Consider the following 18,494-nt stretch of genomic DNA (forward strand, 5'->3'; position numbering starts at 1 on the left):
GGGAAGGTAAAGTTAAGGGGAAGGTTCCAAAGGGATTTTCATATGCTGAAGAAGACTCACAGGATACTGGGAGCCTAGCTGTTGTTAAGATAAGGTTGTTTTTCCCTCTAGCAAATCATTAATATTAAGATGGGAGTGAGTTCCTGGAGAAATGTTTTACTCTGCCTGCCTCAGATATTTGTCAATGGGCTGCAGGTTATAAGGAAATTTAATTTTATCTGTCATTTCCTACTGCCCTTGTTTCCCACATCAGTAAGGATGGTCACTAAAATACTCCCTGGTTTATCTAACCTGAGACATTATTGTTTCAAATGGACTTCCTTAGATTACTATTGTAAAACATTTTCTCATTTAACTGAATGTTGACTGTGGTTGACTGCAAGCCAGTTAGAATTTGGGGAGTTTTACCAAGTATGATGTTCTGGTTGTAGAAACATTAGTTTGAAACCATGTTTTCTAAAGCTAAGCCAAGAGCAAGGCCAGCCATCTGTGGGAAGGACATGATCAGCACATTGAAAAGTTGTTTCAAATAACCAAGCTTCCAGTTCAGGGAGGGGCATCCAGAGCACCTGTTTTACCTCACATGTTGCTTGACCTTGGAGAACTGCCCCTCCCCCATTCCTGGTCACCTCCCCCCACCCTTTCATCAGGCTAATAAGAAACAAGGGATGGTGTAAATGTCACATCAGTTCACAAGAATCTTCACTGAATTAATGAAATGTAGCAAAAGACAGACTCCCAAACACAGAGGAAAGTCCGTAAAAGCTTCCGGTAGTCCTTAGGTTATCGCCAATACACCCCTCCTCCAGGCAGAAGAGGTGGGAGAGGTCTGTTGTGAAAATCGCAGTTCCAAAACCTCACCTGCCCTTTCACAAGAAAGGGAACTCTGAACCTGTCTTGCCAGGTTATCGAGCAAGGAGCCAGCATGTAATTTAGATGAAATGCCTTGTTCATTAATAGCACCGTGATTTTAGAGAAGTCAGAGATAGCCTTGAAAAAAAAAAAATGGCCATTAACCATTAACCATGCTTGGCTCTAATGAACCACAAGGGGACTCAACATGCAAAGGTATCAAGATGAATAGGTTCTCCACGTCTTATTGCCAGAATTTTATGAAGCTCAAATTAATAGTCTCTGAATGGCTTCAGGTGCCTTAATTGTGTTGTTTTTTGCTCTTCTCTCTCATGTACACTTTTTATCTTTAAAGGATGTTATTCAAGCCATCAAGGAAACTGCGTTTGTCACATCCGAATATCCTGTAATTCTCTCCTTTGAAAATCACTGCAGGTATAAGGGTGCATTCTCCTCCAAGTTATCTACTACCCATTCCCCACTCCTGCTCCACATCTGTTTAAATAGCTGAACAGTTTTGTGACATAGTAAGGACACTTGATCTTATGCAAAAAAGAAAGAGGAAGAAAAAAACCAAAGGTCAGAGATCTGGACACCTTTCTCAAGGTTCCATTGACTTGGAAGACTTGGCAGTGTACTTGATCTCAGACTTCATGAACTTGAAAGCCATTTGTATTCTATTTACTCTTATTTTGAGAGGCAAAATCTACTTTTGAAACTATACCAGTTAAAGTTTGTGGTACATAACAGAGGATCTCCCTTAGCTGTAGGAGGACAGCATGCACTTTGCAGAATGGGAGTTTTTAATCACCTAGGAATTGATGTCTCTTATTCTTGGACTGTTAATGGATGTTTGAATTTACGAATGCCAGTTCTCTCTCTCCAGCAAATATCAACAGTACAAGATGTCCAAATATTGCGAAGATCTATTTGGGGATCTCCTGTTGAAACAAGCACTTGAATCACATCCAGTATGTATTTTTAGCAAACCGTATTTCTAACCTGAATGGATTTGTTTTGAAATTCATTTCTAAAGGGTCAAGTAGTGCTAGAGGGCTAACGATCTTCAGATTTATTTAAATTCACCAATAGGGAAAGCTTTTGTGCTTCAGACAGATGTGAAGAGAGAGACATAAAACATGTAGTTCAGTTTAATCTGGAAGGTCTCAAGGTCTTTATGGTTTCTGAGATCTCTGTCCTAAAGTTTTATAAAATGCCCACTAATGGAGAATTTATACTCAGCAGTTGCTCTTCAGTTGGTTGCATGGTAGAATCATCTGGAAGGAGTATTAAAAATACCCTTGCCAGGGCCCTGCTCAGAGATTCTAAGTTAATTGGTCTGTGTAGGCCAGAGCATGGTGCTTTTAAAAAGCCCCTCCAAGTGAATCAAAGGGAAGATGATTGGCAGTGAGAAGTCCCTATAGTGAAGAAGTCTCAGGAGTCTGCAGTCCAAGCTCCCAGCTCCACAACAAATACTTGGAAAGTGTTAGACATACATTTTTTGAGCTTCATTTTTACACCTGCTGATTGCTTCTTAAAGCAAAGATTGTTTAACCTGTGGCCCACAGATGGGCTTTGTGAGGTCTGTGAACTCATTCTAAATTGCAAACAGTTTGGGGTTTGTTTTTTTGTTTGTTTTGTTTTCTTTCTTACTCTTTTTTTGGTATACAATTTGACTCCAGAGAGTTCATCACATTTTTGCAAGGATCCATAACCTCTAAGTGGTAAAGCTCCACTGTCGCAAGATGGTACGAGTAGGAAGCAAGCCAGCAGCATGAAGTATAAAGTACTCTGCAGTAGTAATAAAAAAATATATATAAGACACAGGAAATTTGTGTCCTTTGCACCCACCCCCTGATTGTCTTCAGCCTACTGAAGCCAAAGACTCCCGGCCATGTCCTTGCGACGCTCCCTGTGTCTGCACAGCGGCCTGACTTCCAGCTGCCCGTGCCTGCAGCTCTTTGCAGGAGGCCTGGTGCTCTGGTCACTGGAGCCTGCTCTGCCCTTGTGTGAAAGATGGGCCAGCGGTGCCAGAGCATGGACACCCCTCCCGCCATGTCCCCTCACACCTCAGAGGGACCGCCTCACAGCACCTTCTGCTCCATCTGCCAGGGCTCCCCAGTGGGGCCACACTCCGGTCCTCGCAGTGATAACTCACCTGATAACACCCCTGCGAGGTTGGCTGCCTGCCTTCTTCCTCTCACTTTTACTTTCCCACCCCCTGTTGGCCTTTCCTGAGGCTACCACCCAAGTAAACTACTGATATATTCAGATCCTTGTCTCCAAGACCGATTCTGAGGAAATCCAAACTAAGAAATAGCCCTGATTTATTTTATTTCATTCTATTTCAGTTTATAGTTTATTTTGAGAGAGAGAGAGAGCACCAGCAGGGAAGGGGAAGAGAGAGAGGGAGAGAGAATCCTAAGCAGGTTCCACACAGCCAACACAGACCCCAGTGTGGGGCTCAGTCTTAGGAACTGTGAGACTGTCACCTGAGCCAAAACCAAGAGTCGGGTGCTTAACTGACTGAGCCACCCAGACGCCCCTTCTGGTTTTTTTTGTTTTATGTAGGCCCTCTGTTTACTTTTCTTATTGGGCTAAGGTGCTTGCTTCCATGGAAAGACCATTGTATTCTTGGTGGAGTGACATGCACATACGTGAAAGGTGTTGTGGGAAGTGTAGGTAATACACATTGGAGTAAGACCTCCCTGCACTAAAGAGCTTTTAGCGGTGTGGAAGACATGGCATAAACATAAAACCACAGCTAAACAGGAAGATGGCCTACAACCTATTGAATGCTTATTATCCCACTCTCGTGCAGTGGGAGATCACTAGGGAATAGACAAGATACAGCAGGCTTCTAAAGGAAGCAGAATTTGGACAAAGAGCTTTGAGGCAACATAGACTATATAGGAAGGCACAGTGTCTTGGGTGTAGTAAGTAGATAAATGACTTTTGATAAAATGAAGGGATGCATGGATGAGGTGGGTGGATGGGTGGGTAGGTGTGTCCATGCATGGATGGGGGAAGGGGAATGGAGGACTAGATATGGCATAGTTGTATGGATCAGAGATAAGAGAGGAAAGGACATCTCCTTTGCAGACATAAATCCAAACAAATGGAAACCACAGTAAAGGTTAGGTTTCAGTAATTAAGACCACTCCCTTCTTGATTCTCTTATTGAACCCACACAACCACAATCCCAGGTATTGGGGTTGCATCAGCCTACTGAGCAAGCAGGCTTCCTAATACAGCCCAGCACTTGAGGGGATCTCAACTTCTGCCTGGGAAAGCACTTCTGACCCCAGCTATCAGATGATCCCGTGTACTTTAACCAATACATAGAAAGAGCAAGACCTGAGGCTGAGCAGGAGCCCATCCCCCAACATCACTCCAGGTCAGACCCAGCTCCCACTGGGGAAAGTGGAGTGGCTCTGCATACCTCTGGGACACTGGGTGTCCACTTTGCAGTCTAGGGCAAAGTAGGCTAATTAGGGCTGAGGAATGAAAACATAAACGTGTGCTGACTGCCATCTAGTGGGTATTGGGCTGTATAACATGGGCTTCCATGCTCATTCTGGACTGGGAATGAAACTGGAGAAACACATCATTAATTCAGCCTTTTCTGTTTATCTCTAGCTTGAACCAGGCAGGTCCTTACCATCCCCCAATGACCTCAAAAGAAAAATACTCATCAAAAATAAACGGCTGAAACCTGAGGTCGAAAAAAGTAAGTCAAAGACACACATCACTGGTGAAGCATACACTCGTGTGTTTGGACAATTCAGCTGTCTAGAGTGAAATAATGCTTTTTTTTCATAAATAGTTCATTGTCAAGTCGATTTCCAACAAGGCCCAGTGCTCATCCCAACAAGTGCCCTCCTCCATGCCCATCACCCCCCCTCCCCCCGACACCCATCAGTCCTCAGTTTGTTCTCAGCATTCAAGAGTCTCTAATGGTTTGCTTCCCTCCCTCTCCCCCCCTATTTCCCCTCTTCTTCACCCCCACGGTCCTCCATTAAGTTCCTCCTAATCCTCCTATACATGCAAACATATGGTAGCTGTCCTCTGCCTGACTTATTTCGCTCAGAATAACACCCTCAATTTCTATCCATGTTGCTACACATGGCCAGATTTCATTCTTTCTCATTGCCATGTAGTATTCCATCGTATAGATAAACCACATCTTCTTGATCCATTCGTCCATTGATGGACACTTAGGCTATTTCCATGTTTTGGCTCTTGTTGAGAGTACACTATGAACACTGAGGTGCATGTGCCCCTGTGCATCAGCACTCCTGTATCCCTTGGGTAAATTCCTAGCAGTGCTATTGCTGGTTCATAGGGGAGTTCTATTGTTAATTTTTTGAGGAACCTCCACACTGTTTTCCAGAGGGGCTGCACCAGTTTACATTCCCACCAACGGTGTAGGAGGGTGCCCGTTTCTCCACATCCTCGCCAGCACTAGAGTTCTCTGATTTGCTCATTTTAGCCACTCTGATTGGCGTGAGGTGGTATCTCAGTGTGGATTTGATTTGTATTCCCCTGATGAGGAGGGATACTGAGCATCTCACACATGTATGATGTGAGAAAACATGTATCTGTTGATCATCTGGATGTCCTCTTTGGAGAAGTGTCTGTTCCTATCTTCTGCCCATTTCTTCACTGGGTTGTTTGTTTTTCGGGTGTGGAGTTTGGTGAGTTCCTTATAGATTTTGGATGTTAACCCTTTATCTGATATGTCATTTGCAACTATCTTTTCCCATTCTGTCAGTTGCCCCTTAGTTTGTTTCCTTTGCCATGCATAAGCTTTTAATCTTGATGAGGTCCCAATAGATCAGTTTTGCTCTTGATTCCCTTGCTTTTGGGGATGTGTCAAGTAAGAAATTACTGCAGTGGAGGTCAAGGAGGTTGTTTCCTGCTTTCTTCTCTAGGATTTTGATGGTTTCCTGTCTCACATTCAGGTCCTTTATCCATTTTGAGTTTATTTTTGTGTATGGTGTGAGAAAATGATCTAGTTTCATTCTTCTGCATGTTGCTGTCCAGTTCTCCCAGCACCATCTGTTAAAGAGGCTGTCTTTTTTCCATTGGATACTCTTTCCTGCTATGTCAAAGATTAGTTGGCTATATAGTTTTGGGCCCTATTCTGAGTTCTCAATTCTATTCCATGGGTCAATGTGTCTGTTTTTGTGCCAATACCATACTGTCTTGATGATGACAGCTTTGTAGTAGAGGCTAAAGTCTGGTTTTGGTTTTATTCTTTAGTATTACTTTGACTATTCGGGGTCTTTTGTGGTTCCATACAAATTTTAAGATAGTTTGTTCTAGTTGTGAGAAGTATGCTGGTGCAATTTTGATTGGAATTGCATTGACTGTGTAGATTGCTTTGGGTAGTAATGACATTTTAACAATATTTATTCTTCCAACCCATGAGCATGGGATCTTTTTCCATTTCTTTGTGTCTTCTTCAATTTCCTTCTTAAGTTTCCTATAGTTTTCATCATACTGATCTCTTATATCTTTGGTCAGGGTTATTCCTGGGTACTTTACGGTTTTTTTGCAATTGTGAATGGGATCTGTGTCTTGATTTCTCTTTCTGTTGCTTCATTATTGGTGTATAAAAATGCAACTGATTTCTGTACGTTGATATTGTACCCTGCAACTTTGCTGAATTCTTGGATCAGTTCTAGTAGACTTCTGGTGGAGTCTGCCAGGTTTTCTATGTAAAGTATCACGTCATCTGCAAAACGTGAAAGTGTGACTTCCTCTTTGCCAATTCTGATGCCTTTGATTTCCTTTTGGTGTCTGATGGCTGATGCTAGGACTTTCAGCACTGTGTTAAACAACGGTGAGAGTGGACATCCCTGGCGTGTTCCTGATCTCAGGGGGAAAGTTCTCAGTTTTTCCCCGTTGTGGATGATGTTCGCTGAAGGCTTCTCATAGATGGCTTTTATGATGTTTAAATAAGTTCCTTCTATCCCAACTTTCTCGAGGGTCTTTATTAAGAAGAGATGCTGTATTTTGTCAAATGCTTTTTCTGCATCTATCGACAGGATCATATGGGTTTTATCTTCTCTTTTGTTGATGTGATGTATCACATTGATTGATTTGCAAATATTGAACCATCCCTGTAACCCAGGAATTAATCCCACTTGATCTTGGTGGATAATTCTTTTTATGTGCTGTTGAATTTGATTTGCAAGTATCTTGTTGAGGATTTTTGCATCTTATTCGTCAAGGAGATTGGCCTGTAGGTCTCCTTTTTTGCTGGGTCTCTGTCTGGCTTGGGAATCAAAGTGATGCTGGCTTCATAAAATGAGTCCGTGAGTTTTCCTTTGATTTCTATGTTTTGGAATAGCTTGAGAAGAATGGGTATTAATTTTGTTTTAAAGGTCTGGTAGAATTCTGCAGGGAAGCCATCTGGCCCAGGGCTCTTATTTGTTGGGAGATTTTTGATAACTGATTCGATTTCCTCACTTGCTATGGGTCTGTTCAGGTTTTCTATCTCTTCCGGTGTGAATTTTTGTAGTGAGTGTGTGTTTAGGAATTTGTCCATTTCNAAAGTCGGACACTTAACCGACTAAGCCACCCAGGCGCCCCGATCCATTCTTTTATACTTATTGAGGGCTCCTTTATGTCCCAGTATGTGATCTATCTTGGAGAATGTGCCATGTGAACTTGAGAAGAATATGAATTTCATAGCCTCAGGATGTATAGTTCTAAATATATCTGTCAAATCCATCTGGTCCAGTGTATCATTTAAGTCCATTGTGTCTTTTGATTTTCTGTCTAGTTGATCTGTCCATTGCTGTAAGTGGAGTATTAAAGTTCCCTGCTATTAGCACGTTCTTATCGATAAAACTGTTTCTGTTTGTGATTAATTGTTTTATATATTTAGGTGCTCCCATATTTGGTGGGGAGACATTTATAATTGTTAGCTCTTCCTGATGNGCATGATAGATATTTCTCCATCCCCTTACTTTCAATCTGAGGGTGTCCTCCTGTCTAAAATGAGTTTCTTATAGACAGCAAATAGATGGATTTTGTTTTTTTTTATCCATTCTGCTACCCTATATTTTTGATTGGGGCATTTAGTCCATTTATATTCAGTGTTATTTTTGAAATATATGTGTTTAGAGTCATTGTGTCCTTTGTGGGAATCATGCTTGTGGTGTGTCTCTAGCATCTTGTGTTCCTTGCAAGATTTCCCTCAGAGAATCCCCCCAGGATTTCTTGTAGGGCTGGTTTAGTGGTGACAAATTCTTTCCATTTTTGTTTATTTGGAAAGACTTTGATCTCTGCTTCTATTCTGAATGACAGGCTTGCTGGATAGAGGATTCTTGGCTGCATATTTTTTCTGTTCATCACATTGAAGATCTCTTGCCATTCCTTTCTGTCCTGCCAAGTTTCAGTAGATAGGTCTGTCAACTCTGATAGGTTTCCCTTTGTATGTTAGGGCCCTTTTCTCCCTAGCTGCTTTCAGAATTCTCTCTTTGTCCTTGTATTTTGCCAGTTTCACTATGATATGTCGTGCAGATGATCAGTTCAAGTTACGTCTGAGGGGAGTTCTCTGTGCCTCTTGGATTTCAACGTCTACTTCCCTCCCCAGGTTGGGGAATTCTCTACTATAACTTGTTCCAGGACTCCTTCAGCACCTTTCCCTCTCTCTTCCTTTACTGGGATTCCTTTGATATGGATATCGTTCCGTTTGATTGTATCACTGAGCTCTTGAACTCTTTTTTCATGTTCCTGGATCAGTTTATCTCTCTTTTTCTCAGTTTCTTCTTTTTCTAGAATAGTGTCTTCTAAATCACTTATTCTCCTTTCTGCCTCTACAGTCCGTGCATTGGATGCCTCCAGTTTATTATGTATCTCATTTATCCCATTTTTTAATTCACCATAACTATTTTTAAGCATCATGGTGTTTGTAGCCATAGCTTCTCTTTTGTCCTCCATGCTTTTTTCAAGCCCGGCAATTAATTTTATGATTATTGTTCTAAATTCGTGTTCAGTTGTGTTGTTTATATCTGTTTTGAGCAGTTCTTTAGCTGTAGAGTGAAATAAATTTTTAAAGCACTGATTTAGGTGACCAGGGGAGCACAGAGGTGTTACATGTACTTTTCAGAGCAAAGTGGCCACGTGTACATGTAAGTGTAGTTTCCATATCACCTCATTCGTGCAGTGGGCGAAGCATATTCATGCAGTTATAGGATGCAGGATTTGGTGTTATCTCAAGTCAAAACGAGGAGAAAGTGAAAGAGCCATTTTAGAATTTATCAAGATAGAAGGAACTAGCATTTTATCATTTTTTATGCTCTAAAGTCCTCTTTTTTTTTATTTTAGTGTTTATTTATTTTTGAGAGAGAAAAAGAGACAGAGCATGAGCAGGGGAGGGGCAGAGAGAGGGGGAGACACAGAATCTGAAACAGGCTCCAGGCTCTGAGCTGTCAGCACAGAGGCCGACGCGGAGCTTGAACTCAAAAACTGTGAGACCATAACGTGAGCAAGTCAGATGCTTAACCAACTGAGCCACCAAAGTGCCCCTGCTGTAAAGTCTTCTTAAAAACATACCCTTTGCAATTGGCCTGTGTGAGGTTTAAATATCTAGGAATCCTGAGTGAATGTGTGAATGTATATGTGTATATGAATGTAGGGACAGAAATGATTTTATATAGATATTTTCCCTGGAAATATTGTAAAATATTTTCTTTCAGCCAATCTCTTAATTCAGTGAAGCATTAACTGATGGTATGATTGTATTGTGTTTTTTCCCTAGATATTCTAAATTTTAAATTACAGTAATGATCATTTATTACAAAAGCAATAATACCATAGGAGACTGAAAACAACAAAGAAAAACATAAGGCAACAATAAAATAGAACTAAATTATATATTTTACATGTAGGCACATGTACTATAGACACATGTATATGTATAGACATACACATATTTTTGATACAAGTGGGGATCATGTTAAATATACTGATTTTTATTATGTTTAATTGAATCAATTAAGTGTACTTAGGTTCATGCTAAAGTTACTACTTACTAACTATAATTCTAATGTATGAAATCCTATGCAGAATTTATTATGTGGGTGGGATACGGTACCATGTAACCAATCCCAAGCTGATGGATGTTCATTACTGTAGAAACAACGACAGACACGTGTCACTGCTCATTTTATTCATTTGTGCAGCTTCTCCTTGGAATCCATTGGTGCAATGAGAGTTGGTTGGCCAAAGCAGACACACATTTTATATTGTGATGTACCTTGATACTGTCTTTTAGAAAAATTGTACCAATTCACATTCTCACTATAATGTAGGAGGATGCCTCCTTCCCAGGTACATTCTCACTGCTGGCTGTTGGCCACCTTGTATGTATATGTGCCTGACTGGGAGAAGGAAAATGAGGCTTGAGTTTTTTGATATTTATGTTTTTGGTAACTAGTTTCTTTATATATCATTATTTATGATATGCTTTTACATGTTTCCCATTTTTAAAATTACTTCCTCTATCTTTACTGACTTATCAGAGCTTTTTATAGATGAGGATAATTGTCTCAGGTCTGTCACTTGCAGATGTTTTTTCCTGAAGTTTTGTCAGTCTCGCGTACATATCTCTTTTCCACCGTTTCAATATCACATCCAAACGATGCACCTTTGTTACTAAGCCTTAACATCCTTCTCAGTGACCGAGCCTTCCTCTCAAACTTACAACCAGGACCTGGGGCATTTCACCCATGCTCCATTAGTTTTTCACCCCGTGTAGACAGTATGGGTTGTTGTAAGCCTCTTGAGACATCCAAGCAGCGGTCTGCTACAGTCTTAGGGATGTAGCCAATGGAAGCCTAGATAATACATTTCCTTCTCAGTGTCTATCTTCAGGCTCAGGCTTTGCAAGTGATGGAGCACCTGTCACCATCTCCTTCCCTTGTTTTTAATGACAGAACAGCTCGAAGCTTTGAAGAGCATGATGGAAGCTGGAGAATCTGCTGCCCCAGTTAGCATCTTAGAGGATGATAATGAAGAGGAAATAGAGAGTGGTAAGTTGGTTTTCTTTTAATTTAAGTGTCACAAAAATAGTTTTTTAAAAAAGGTTTATTTATTTTTAAGCTCTCCACCCAACTTGGGCCTTAAATTCATGACCCCAAGATCAAGAGTCTCATGCTCCTTCAACTGAACCAACCAGGTGCCCCACATAGAAATACTTTTTTTTTAAGTTTATTTCTTTATTTTGAGAGAGATAGAGCACAAGCAGGGGAGGTACAGAGAGAGGGAGAGAGAATTGCCGGGAGGCTCCACAGCATCAGCACAGAGCCCGATGCAGGGCTTGAACCCACCAACTGGGAGATCATGACCTGAGCTGAAATTGAGTCAAATGCTTAACCGACTGAGCCACCCAGGTGCCCCAAAAATACTTCTTAAAATAACAAAAAACAAAGAATTTGTCTCCGTAGACCCTCTTAGATAATGTGAGGGTTTAATTTCTAATGGTCAAGGAGATATTTGTGCACTAAGCTTTAATCTTTTGATAATTTTTGGTAATTTTCCCAGTGTTCCTTCCAGTTTACCTGGGCACTAGAATTTCATGGCTGAGTCATCTCCCTTCCTGTTGTGCCTTCAGCTGCTCAGTAGAAATTCACAGCCAGAGAATCCTTGCTGTGGAAGGCAAGGGGTTGGAATAAAAAGAACAGTTGGCAATCCCTTCCTATAAACAAAATCATAAACTTCAGTGTTGTTAATGATGATAGTATGAGGCAAGTTAAAAGGAAAGGAACATGGGTAGAGACCCTCAGGTAAATGATTGGTTTGTATGCACACACGAAATGAACTGGAAATTCAAAACCAATATTAAAATTTCAAGTTCAAATTCCTTCAAATAACCAGCTCACCAGAATTATGAATAGCAGTAGATAATTTTAGCAAAGGCAGCCTTGCTTCAAATAGATGAATATTTGCTACTAGGGCCATATAGCCATAAAACCGTATTATAGAACCATATAACCATAATGCTTGGTTTAATTGGGTCTTTTGAAAGGTTTGGAATGTTTTTAGAAAAGTATGTGTTCATTAGGTGGTATGAAAATGGATTAGCGAAATGACTTGGCCTTATATCGTGTGTCTGTTGATTGGACACTGCCTTGGATTTATGTAGTGGTTTGGGGCTAAATAATTGAGACACATGCAGAAACTCTCTTCATTTACTCTATAAACATCTGAAATAATGAGAGTAGATTTCAGGAAAGCTTGATATTACAAGTGAAAACCTGAAAGCTGTGAGAATTAACTAATCTCGGTAATAAAGATGGCTCACTGTGGAATAGTTACATGTCTAGACCATGGGTTCAACTCCACTCCCGGAGAACATCATAATGACTTGCTTTTCATATGTTGTATATGGCAGGAAGTGTCTCGGAGGGCAGAGGTATCTGGAATTATTTAATCAATGACTGCTACAATTATCTATTACTGTGTAACAAACCACCCCAAAATCTAGAGGTTTAAAATAACACTTTGTTACTTTAGTTCTTGGGGGCATCTGGGCTCCAGTTGGTGCTTCTCCCTCAAGTTTCTCATCCATTTGCAGGCAGATGACATCTGGGACTAGAGTCATCTGAAGGTTCAGTTGGGCCAGTTGTCCACAATGGCCCACTCATGTGGCTGGCAGCTGTGGTGAGGAGCTTAGCAGGGTCTACCGGCCAGAGCACCCCCATGTGGCCTTTCCACATGGTTTGGTTTCTCAAAATATGGTTGTCAAGTCTTTTAATTTTTAAAATGTTTATTTTTGAGAGAGAGACAGAGCATGAGCGGGGGAGAGGCAGAGAGGGAGAAACAGAATCCAAAGCAGGCTCCAAGCCCTGAGCTGTCAGCACAGAGCCCGACATGGGGCTCGAACTCACTGTGAGATCATGACCTGACCCGAAGTCGGATGCCTAACCAACTGAGCCACCCAGGCGCCCCGATGGCCAATTCTAGATGGAGCATCCTGAGAGCCAGTGTTCAGAGAAGCAGAAAGCAAAAGCTGCTAAACATAAGAACTATGCCAGAACTGGCACATCATCATTTCCTGTATATCTTATTCATCAAAACAAGATTAAGGCCCACCCAAGTTCGAGGGGATGGGTGAGTAGCAAGATCACCTTATAGAAGAGCAGATATTCTGCAGCTGTTTTTGGAAAATACTATCAACCACAGTGCCTATTCTTTCACTTTTTTTTTTCAAATAATAAACCTAAACAAGATTTAAGAATAAAATATTGAAAGGAATACTATTTCAAAAGGTCAGTAAAATACTTCTAAAACTTGAAAAGATGAATATTATGTAAAATCAGTTCTTTAACTTAGGTTAAGTTTTATAGATGGTAGTAAAAACACGTAAGACATTACTGGATAGCACAATCGAGTAAAACAGACTGCAGAATAATAGAATAAATTAACAAGGAAAATAATAATAATATGAATAGCAGCCACCGTTGTTGTACCAACTGTGAATGAAGCAGTTTACATCCCCACCTTATCTACTTCTTCTATGGCCCAATGAAATTGGTATCATTACACTCCTTTTTCAGATAAGGAAGCTGAAGTTTAGGTTACCTATTCCACACATGACCCCACAGCTGGTGAGCAATGGCATTACAGTTCAATCCTGGGACTGCCTGACTCCAGGTTCAAGACCTTTTGTACCTTAGAATCCTGCCCTTCTAATATACAGGAATATGGAAAGAACACCAAGATGCAAAGTTGCTGTTAAATTGTTTTAAAGAAAAAAATGTAACTGATGAAAGTCAAAGATGTGCAATTTCCTGAGCACAGGAAATAATCCAAAATGAGGGTCCTTTTGATTCCACTTATCATCCATAAGGGTACCTCCCACTTTTTATGCATATGCTACAAAATATTTGGCTCTAGGGGCTCCCATGTTATTCCAAAAAATACTTGAGATTTTGATTAAATGTTAACAAATAATATTGGAACATGTGGGGGATAGCATACATGTAGAAAATTGACTGAGAAGAGAAAATCATCCACTTGAATTTCTCTTTAAGGACATAGAACTTTCTGATATACCAGTTATATATTGATAGGTTCCCTCAGTGATACCTGGCTTAATTCTGGTCAACCAGTTGGCTGTAATTATGCTGGTGTCACAGTATGATCCTACTATACATGAATGACCAGACTCTAATTTAAATACTTCAACACAGCAGGCAAGAGGAAGCCAAGCATAGTTCAAAAAGGTAGCCCTGCCTAGAGGCTGTAAAAAATAGAAAAGGCTCTTAGTGAAAGCACGTGCCCAGTCGTTAGGCTAGATTTAGATTCAGAAAGGACCTGTGCTTCCAGGACTGTAAAACAAGCCGTGAGGAATGCCAGAACTGGATGTGGTTGTGGCTATGCCTCTGCATTCTTGCAAACTCCAGGGGATGGTGTCATTCATTCACACAGCTCTTTTAAAGTCAAGTCTCTACTCCTTGTATGGGCCACATTTCTTGACTTCAAGTAGTTTACATCTGGCTGGTCAGATTAGACTAAGAGATATATAAACTGGAAATTGAACGGTGGGACGTTTCAAAGTCTTGGTTACAGACTGTAAGTCATGGAAATTCAGTGGTCATGGAAACTCAGTGTCCTATTAAGAGCATTGACTAAGAATCAGAGAAATCTAGGCCCATATCTTACTCTGTGACCTTGCTTATAAATCATACCTCTGAATCTGTTTCCTCATCTATAAAGTAGACACTTTTTTTTAAAGACTAGATTTTTTAAAGACCTATTCCCACTTCTTAAAGGCTTTTTTTTTTCCTGCCCCAAGGCCTCTATGACCTACTTTTTTCTTTTTTTAATCATTTGCCTCCACAGTATCCACTCATCAGAATACCAGTTTCAAAACAGGAAACTATCTCTCTCTCTTACCTCACTTTTTTCCATGTCTGAAATAACACTTTGCAAAAAGAAATTCCAAATTTAAGGTATCATCGGTTGAGAGACACCATTATTTTACCTATGACTAAGAAAGATTCTTCCAACTAATTGTAAAATATCATGTTACAACTGAAAACAATACATTATAACATCAGAAATATTAATATGTGAAAAAAATGCATCTTACAACTGATGATGAAATAGATTTTCTTTTGTCCTGGAGTTCTTTGCATATTTTAAACATGCTCTAAAAAGAAAAAAGTCTCCATTTGTTATGGGTCTGCTTCCCATTCCTGGGAGTCCATTCTCAGAAATTATTTCACAGTTTTTGTCCAGTAGCAGTCCCTCGTGCCCTTTGTTGTGACAGTGGGGATTTGTGTTGGCCTCGCCCTGAGGCCTATGGGTCCTGATTCTGGCTAGTTTTTAGGCAGATTCCTTACGTGCAATCTTTTTGTAGAATGGCGATCATGGGAATCCAAATCTCCTACCAGCACGTGGCTCATTTTCCAATGGGTGATTCTTTTTCCACCGACAGCCTTGAGAGGATATCAGAGTTTGTCATTCTCTGGACTGGTGGACTGAGTGCTCTTTGCCTCCCTTCACAGCCTGAGCCATGCTCCTGGGGTATCAGCTTTATTTAAAAAAGATTTTTTTAATGTTTTATTTATTTCTGAGAGAGAGAGAGAAACAGTGTGAGCAGGGGAGGGTCAGAGAGAGAGAGAGAGATACAGAATCTGAAGCAGGCTCCAGGCTCTGAGCTGGCAGTCAGCACAGAGCCCGACACGGGGCTCGAACCCATGAACCAAGAGATTATGACCTGAGCGATGTTGGACTCTTAACCGACTGAACCATCCAGGTGCCCCACCATCAGCTTTATTTAACACCCACTTCCAGCCTCCCTGTTAGCATGAGCCCAAGGAATGATTTTAGAGTCTCTTAAATCTAAGCCAGGTTTGACAAGTGGTTTACAGGTATAGTAGAGTCCCTCCAAGTTCTTTCTTTTATATGTCATACCACTCCTGGCCACAAGTCACTGTGATCATAACGTATAACTGGACATTTAGTCTATTTTTTAAATTATCAAATATATTTTCCATTTCTTGTGTCTTCCCATGGAAGATCAGAACACCCTGTGTAAGTCACAGATAAATCTTGAGTGCTTGAGGCCTTAATTTTTAGGGTTAGTATACTGAGGTGGAAGTAATCAGGCAGTTAAGAAAAAAATATATTAAGCATCGCACATGTCACACATCATGCTAGGCACAAGAGAAATAACAGCTGACAAGATGTGCTCCTTGGCCTTGAGTAGGTAAGAGTTAGTAAGAGCTTTATTTGAAAGAATTGCATGTTTAAATGTTCCCATTTTCAGGTAGTTTCCTTTCCCTCTAAAAGGGTTTGTGCTCTACTCAAGATTATGCAGATGATCTGACTGGTGGGTGGTAATTTGGCTTCACTGATTTTCTTTTTCATTCTTATTGCCTTTTACACAGCTGACCAAGAGGAGGAAGCCCACCCTGAATACAAATTTGGAAGTGAACTTTCTGCGGATGACTTGGGTCACAAAGAGGCCGTTGCAAATAGTGTCAAGAAGGTCAGGGTCTTGGTGTCCCTTTTTGTCATGACTCTCAAGAAGAGGTAGCAGCTGTTAGTTGTGGCAGTTAGGACATTTTAAAAATGGAACAACCACAAGAAAATATTCTATAATTCCCCTTCTGAGTTGGGTGACCAGAGTCCATACGTTCATGTGTGACATGAACAATTTTAAGTTAGAAAGGACATTTGAATTGCTTATTAGCTGCTCCCAGTGTTGATCACAGCCTATTTGCTCAGTATCCTTTGAGTAAATCATTTATCACATTATTATAACTGTATAGGGAGACAACATCCTGGTGGCAAAGGTTAACCTGTTGAAGTCATCAGAAAAATGACCCCAGTCATCCCAAGCAAGGCCTCATTAGTAAATCCATCCTACCAGTTAGGTATCTCATCTCCCACCTAATGTAGAATAAGTATAGAAGTATTTCTATCCACCCAACCATTCAGCCAAGAAAAATAGTTATTATGTACCTAGTGTATAACAGGCATAGTCTAGGCCATAATAACCCAAAAAGGCCAAAACATGCTTCATTTCTGTTCTCATTGAGTTTACAGTCTGATGAGAGTTTACTGGGAGGGAATAAGAAACAGGCAACAAACAAATAAACCATAAATTCTATAATTGCAATTGTGATAGGTGCTATTCTGAAAACTAAAAGTAAGTGCTAAATTGGAGACTAATGAGGGCAAGGGAATAAGGAAGCCAGAACCCCAAAGGCAAAGGATTCAGCCACGCAGAGAGTAGAGGAAGGGCCCCAGGTGTGAGCAACAGAGGCACTGAACGGAGTAGGCTGAGTGAAGGGCAGAGTGAAACAAGATGAGATTGTACAGGAAGGTAGGAACTACATGATGCAGGATTTGGGAAGCTGCTGTGAGAAACTATAAAGTTAATTTAAGTGAAATTTGAAGCCTTTGAACATGTTTAAAGAAGGGAACACTGCAGCCTGACAGTTTTTAAAGTCCACTGTAGGAACCATATGGAGATGAGAAAGAAGCAAGAGTGGATGCAGGAAGAGCAGTTAGGCCAGGGTTTTGTACTCGGCCAGACCGCTGAGGGTTAAACTGAACAGTAGAAACAGGACTGAGTGGATTCAAGATCTGTTGAGGAAGCAAAGATGATTCGACTTGCTGATGGATTGAATGTGGGCAAATGAGGGGAAAGAGGAAGCAAGAGGACTCTCAGGGTCTGAGTTTCAGGAGCTGGGGGGACAGGATGAGGGAGCCTGGAAGAGAAGTAACTCAGTGTTTCAAGCGGGACAGGATCTTTGAGGCCTGTGAGATTGTCTAGGGGCAGCAGGCATGTAGGTACATGTAGCATTGACACCTGATACTCTTTTCATTTCCTGACTGTGTAGCCTCCGGGAAGTTACTTAAGCTCTCAGTGCCTCAATTTCCTCAACTGCAAAATTAAGATAATAATACCTATTTTATTGGTCTTTTGTGAATAGAATATGGGCTCAGGGTATGTAAAGAGCTTACAATGGGGCCTCGCATTTGGTCATTCCCATAAAAGCATTCATTATTGCTGCTAAATTATCACCCTTTTCGTCTTCACCATTGTTGTCAGCAGCAGCAGCATCTGTATTTAGAACTAGAGGAAAGGTCAGGCTAGAGATACAGACTAGGAGTTCAGGAGATGATGATCATGGGAAGAGGTAGAAAATGTAGGTCCGAAAAGAACAAGGTATGGTATGAGAAGTAGGAGGGAAGTCACCGAGACAAAGGAAACCAAGAGTACAGGGATAAGAGAAGTGAAGAGAGGTGGGTTTTCTTTTCTCCAGCTTATTCGAAATGTAATTGACATAACATTGTGTAAGTTGAAGGTGGACATATGATAATTTCATTCTTGTATATGTTATGAAGTGATAATTGCAATAAGGTTAGTGAACATATTCATTGCCTCACATAATTACGTGTGTGTGTGTGTGTGGTGGGAACATTTAACACTGCTCTCTTAGCAACTTTCAAGTGTATGATGCAGTGTTCTTAACGATAGACACCGTGCTGTATACTAGATCCCCAGAATTTACTGCTCTTGTAACTGGACATTTGTTCTCTTTGATCAACATCTCATTCCTCCCGGAACCTTCTAGTCCCCGGCAAAGTGGTTGGATTTTGAC

At 40.8% G+C, this 18,494-nt stretch overlaps 1 protein-coding gene across 8 annotated transcripts in view; it reads left to right on the top strand.

Moving 5' to 3' along the window:
- PLCB4 (phospholipase C beta 4) overlaps positions 1–18,494 on the top strand; it is a 166,992-nt gene that overhangs the window by 81,764 nt on the left and 66,734 nt on the right. For all 8 annotated transcript variants that reach the window (XM_077749141.1, XM_077749143.1, XM_077749142.1 and 5 more), the window contains 5 exons: positions 1,208–1,287; positions 1,739–1,823; positions 4,492–4,582; positions 10,806–10,901; positions 16,269–16,369. In XM_077749141.1, the coding sequence (XP_077605267.1) occupies positions 1,208–1,287; positions 1,739–1,823; positions 4,492–4,582; positions 10,806–10,901; positions 16,269–16,369 (453 nt within the window). The remainder of the gene's footprint in view (positions 1–1,207; positions 1,288–1,738; positions 1,824–4,491; positions 4,583–10,805; positions 10,902–16,268; positions 16,370–18,494) is intronic.

Source organism: Crocuta crocuta, unplaced genomic scaffold (genome assembly GCF_008692635.1).
Source record: "Crocuta crocuta isolate KB4526 unplaced genomic scaffold, BGI_CrCroc_1.0 scaffold407, whole genome shotgun sequence".
NCBI classification, from domain to species: Eukaryota; Metazoa; Chordata; class Mammalia; order Carnivora; family Hyaenidae; genus Crocuta; species Crocuta crocuta.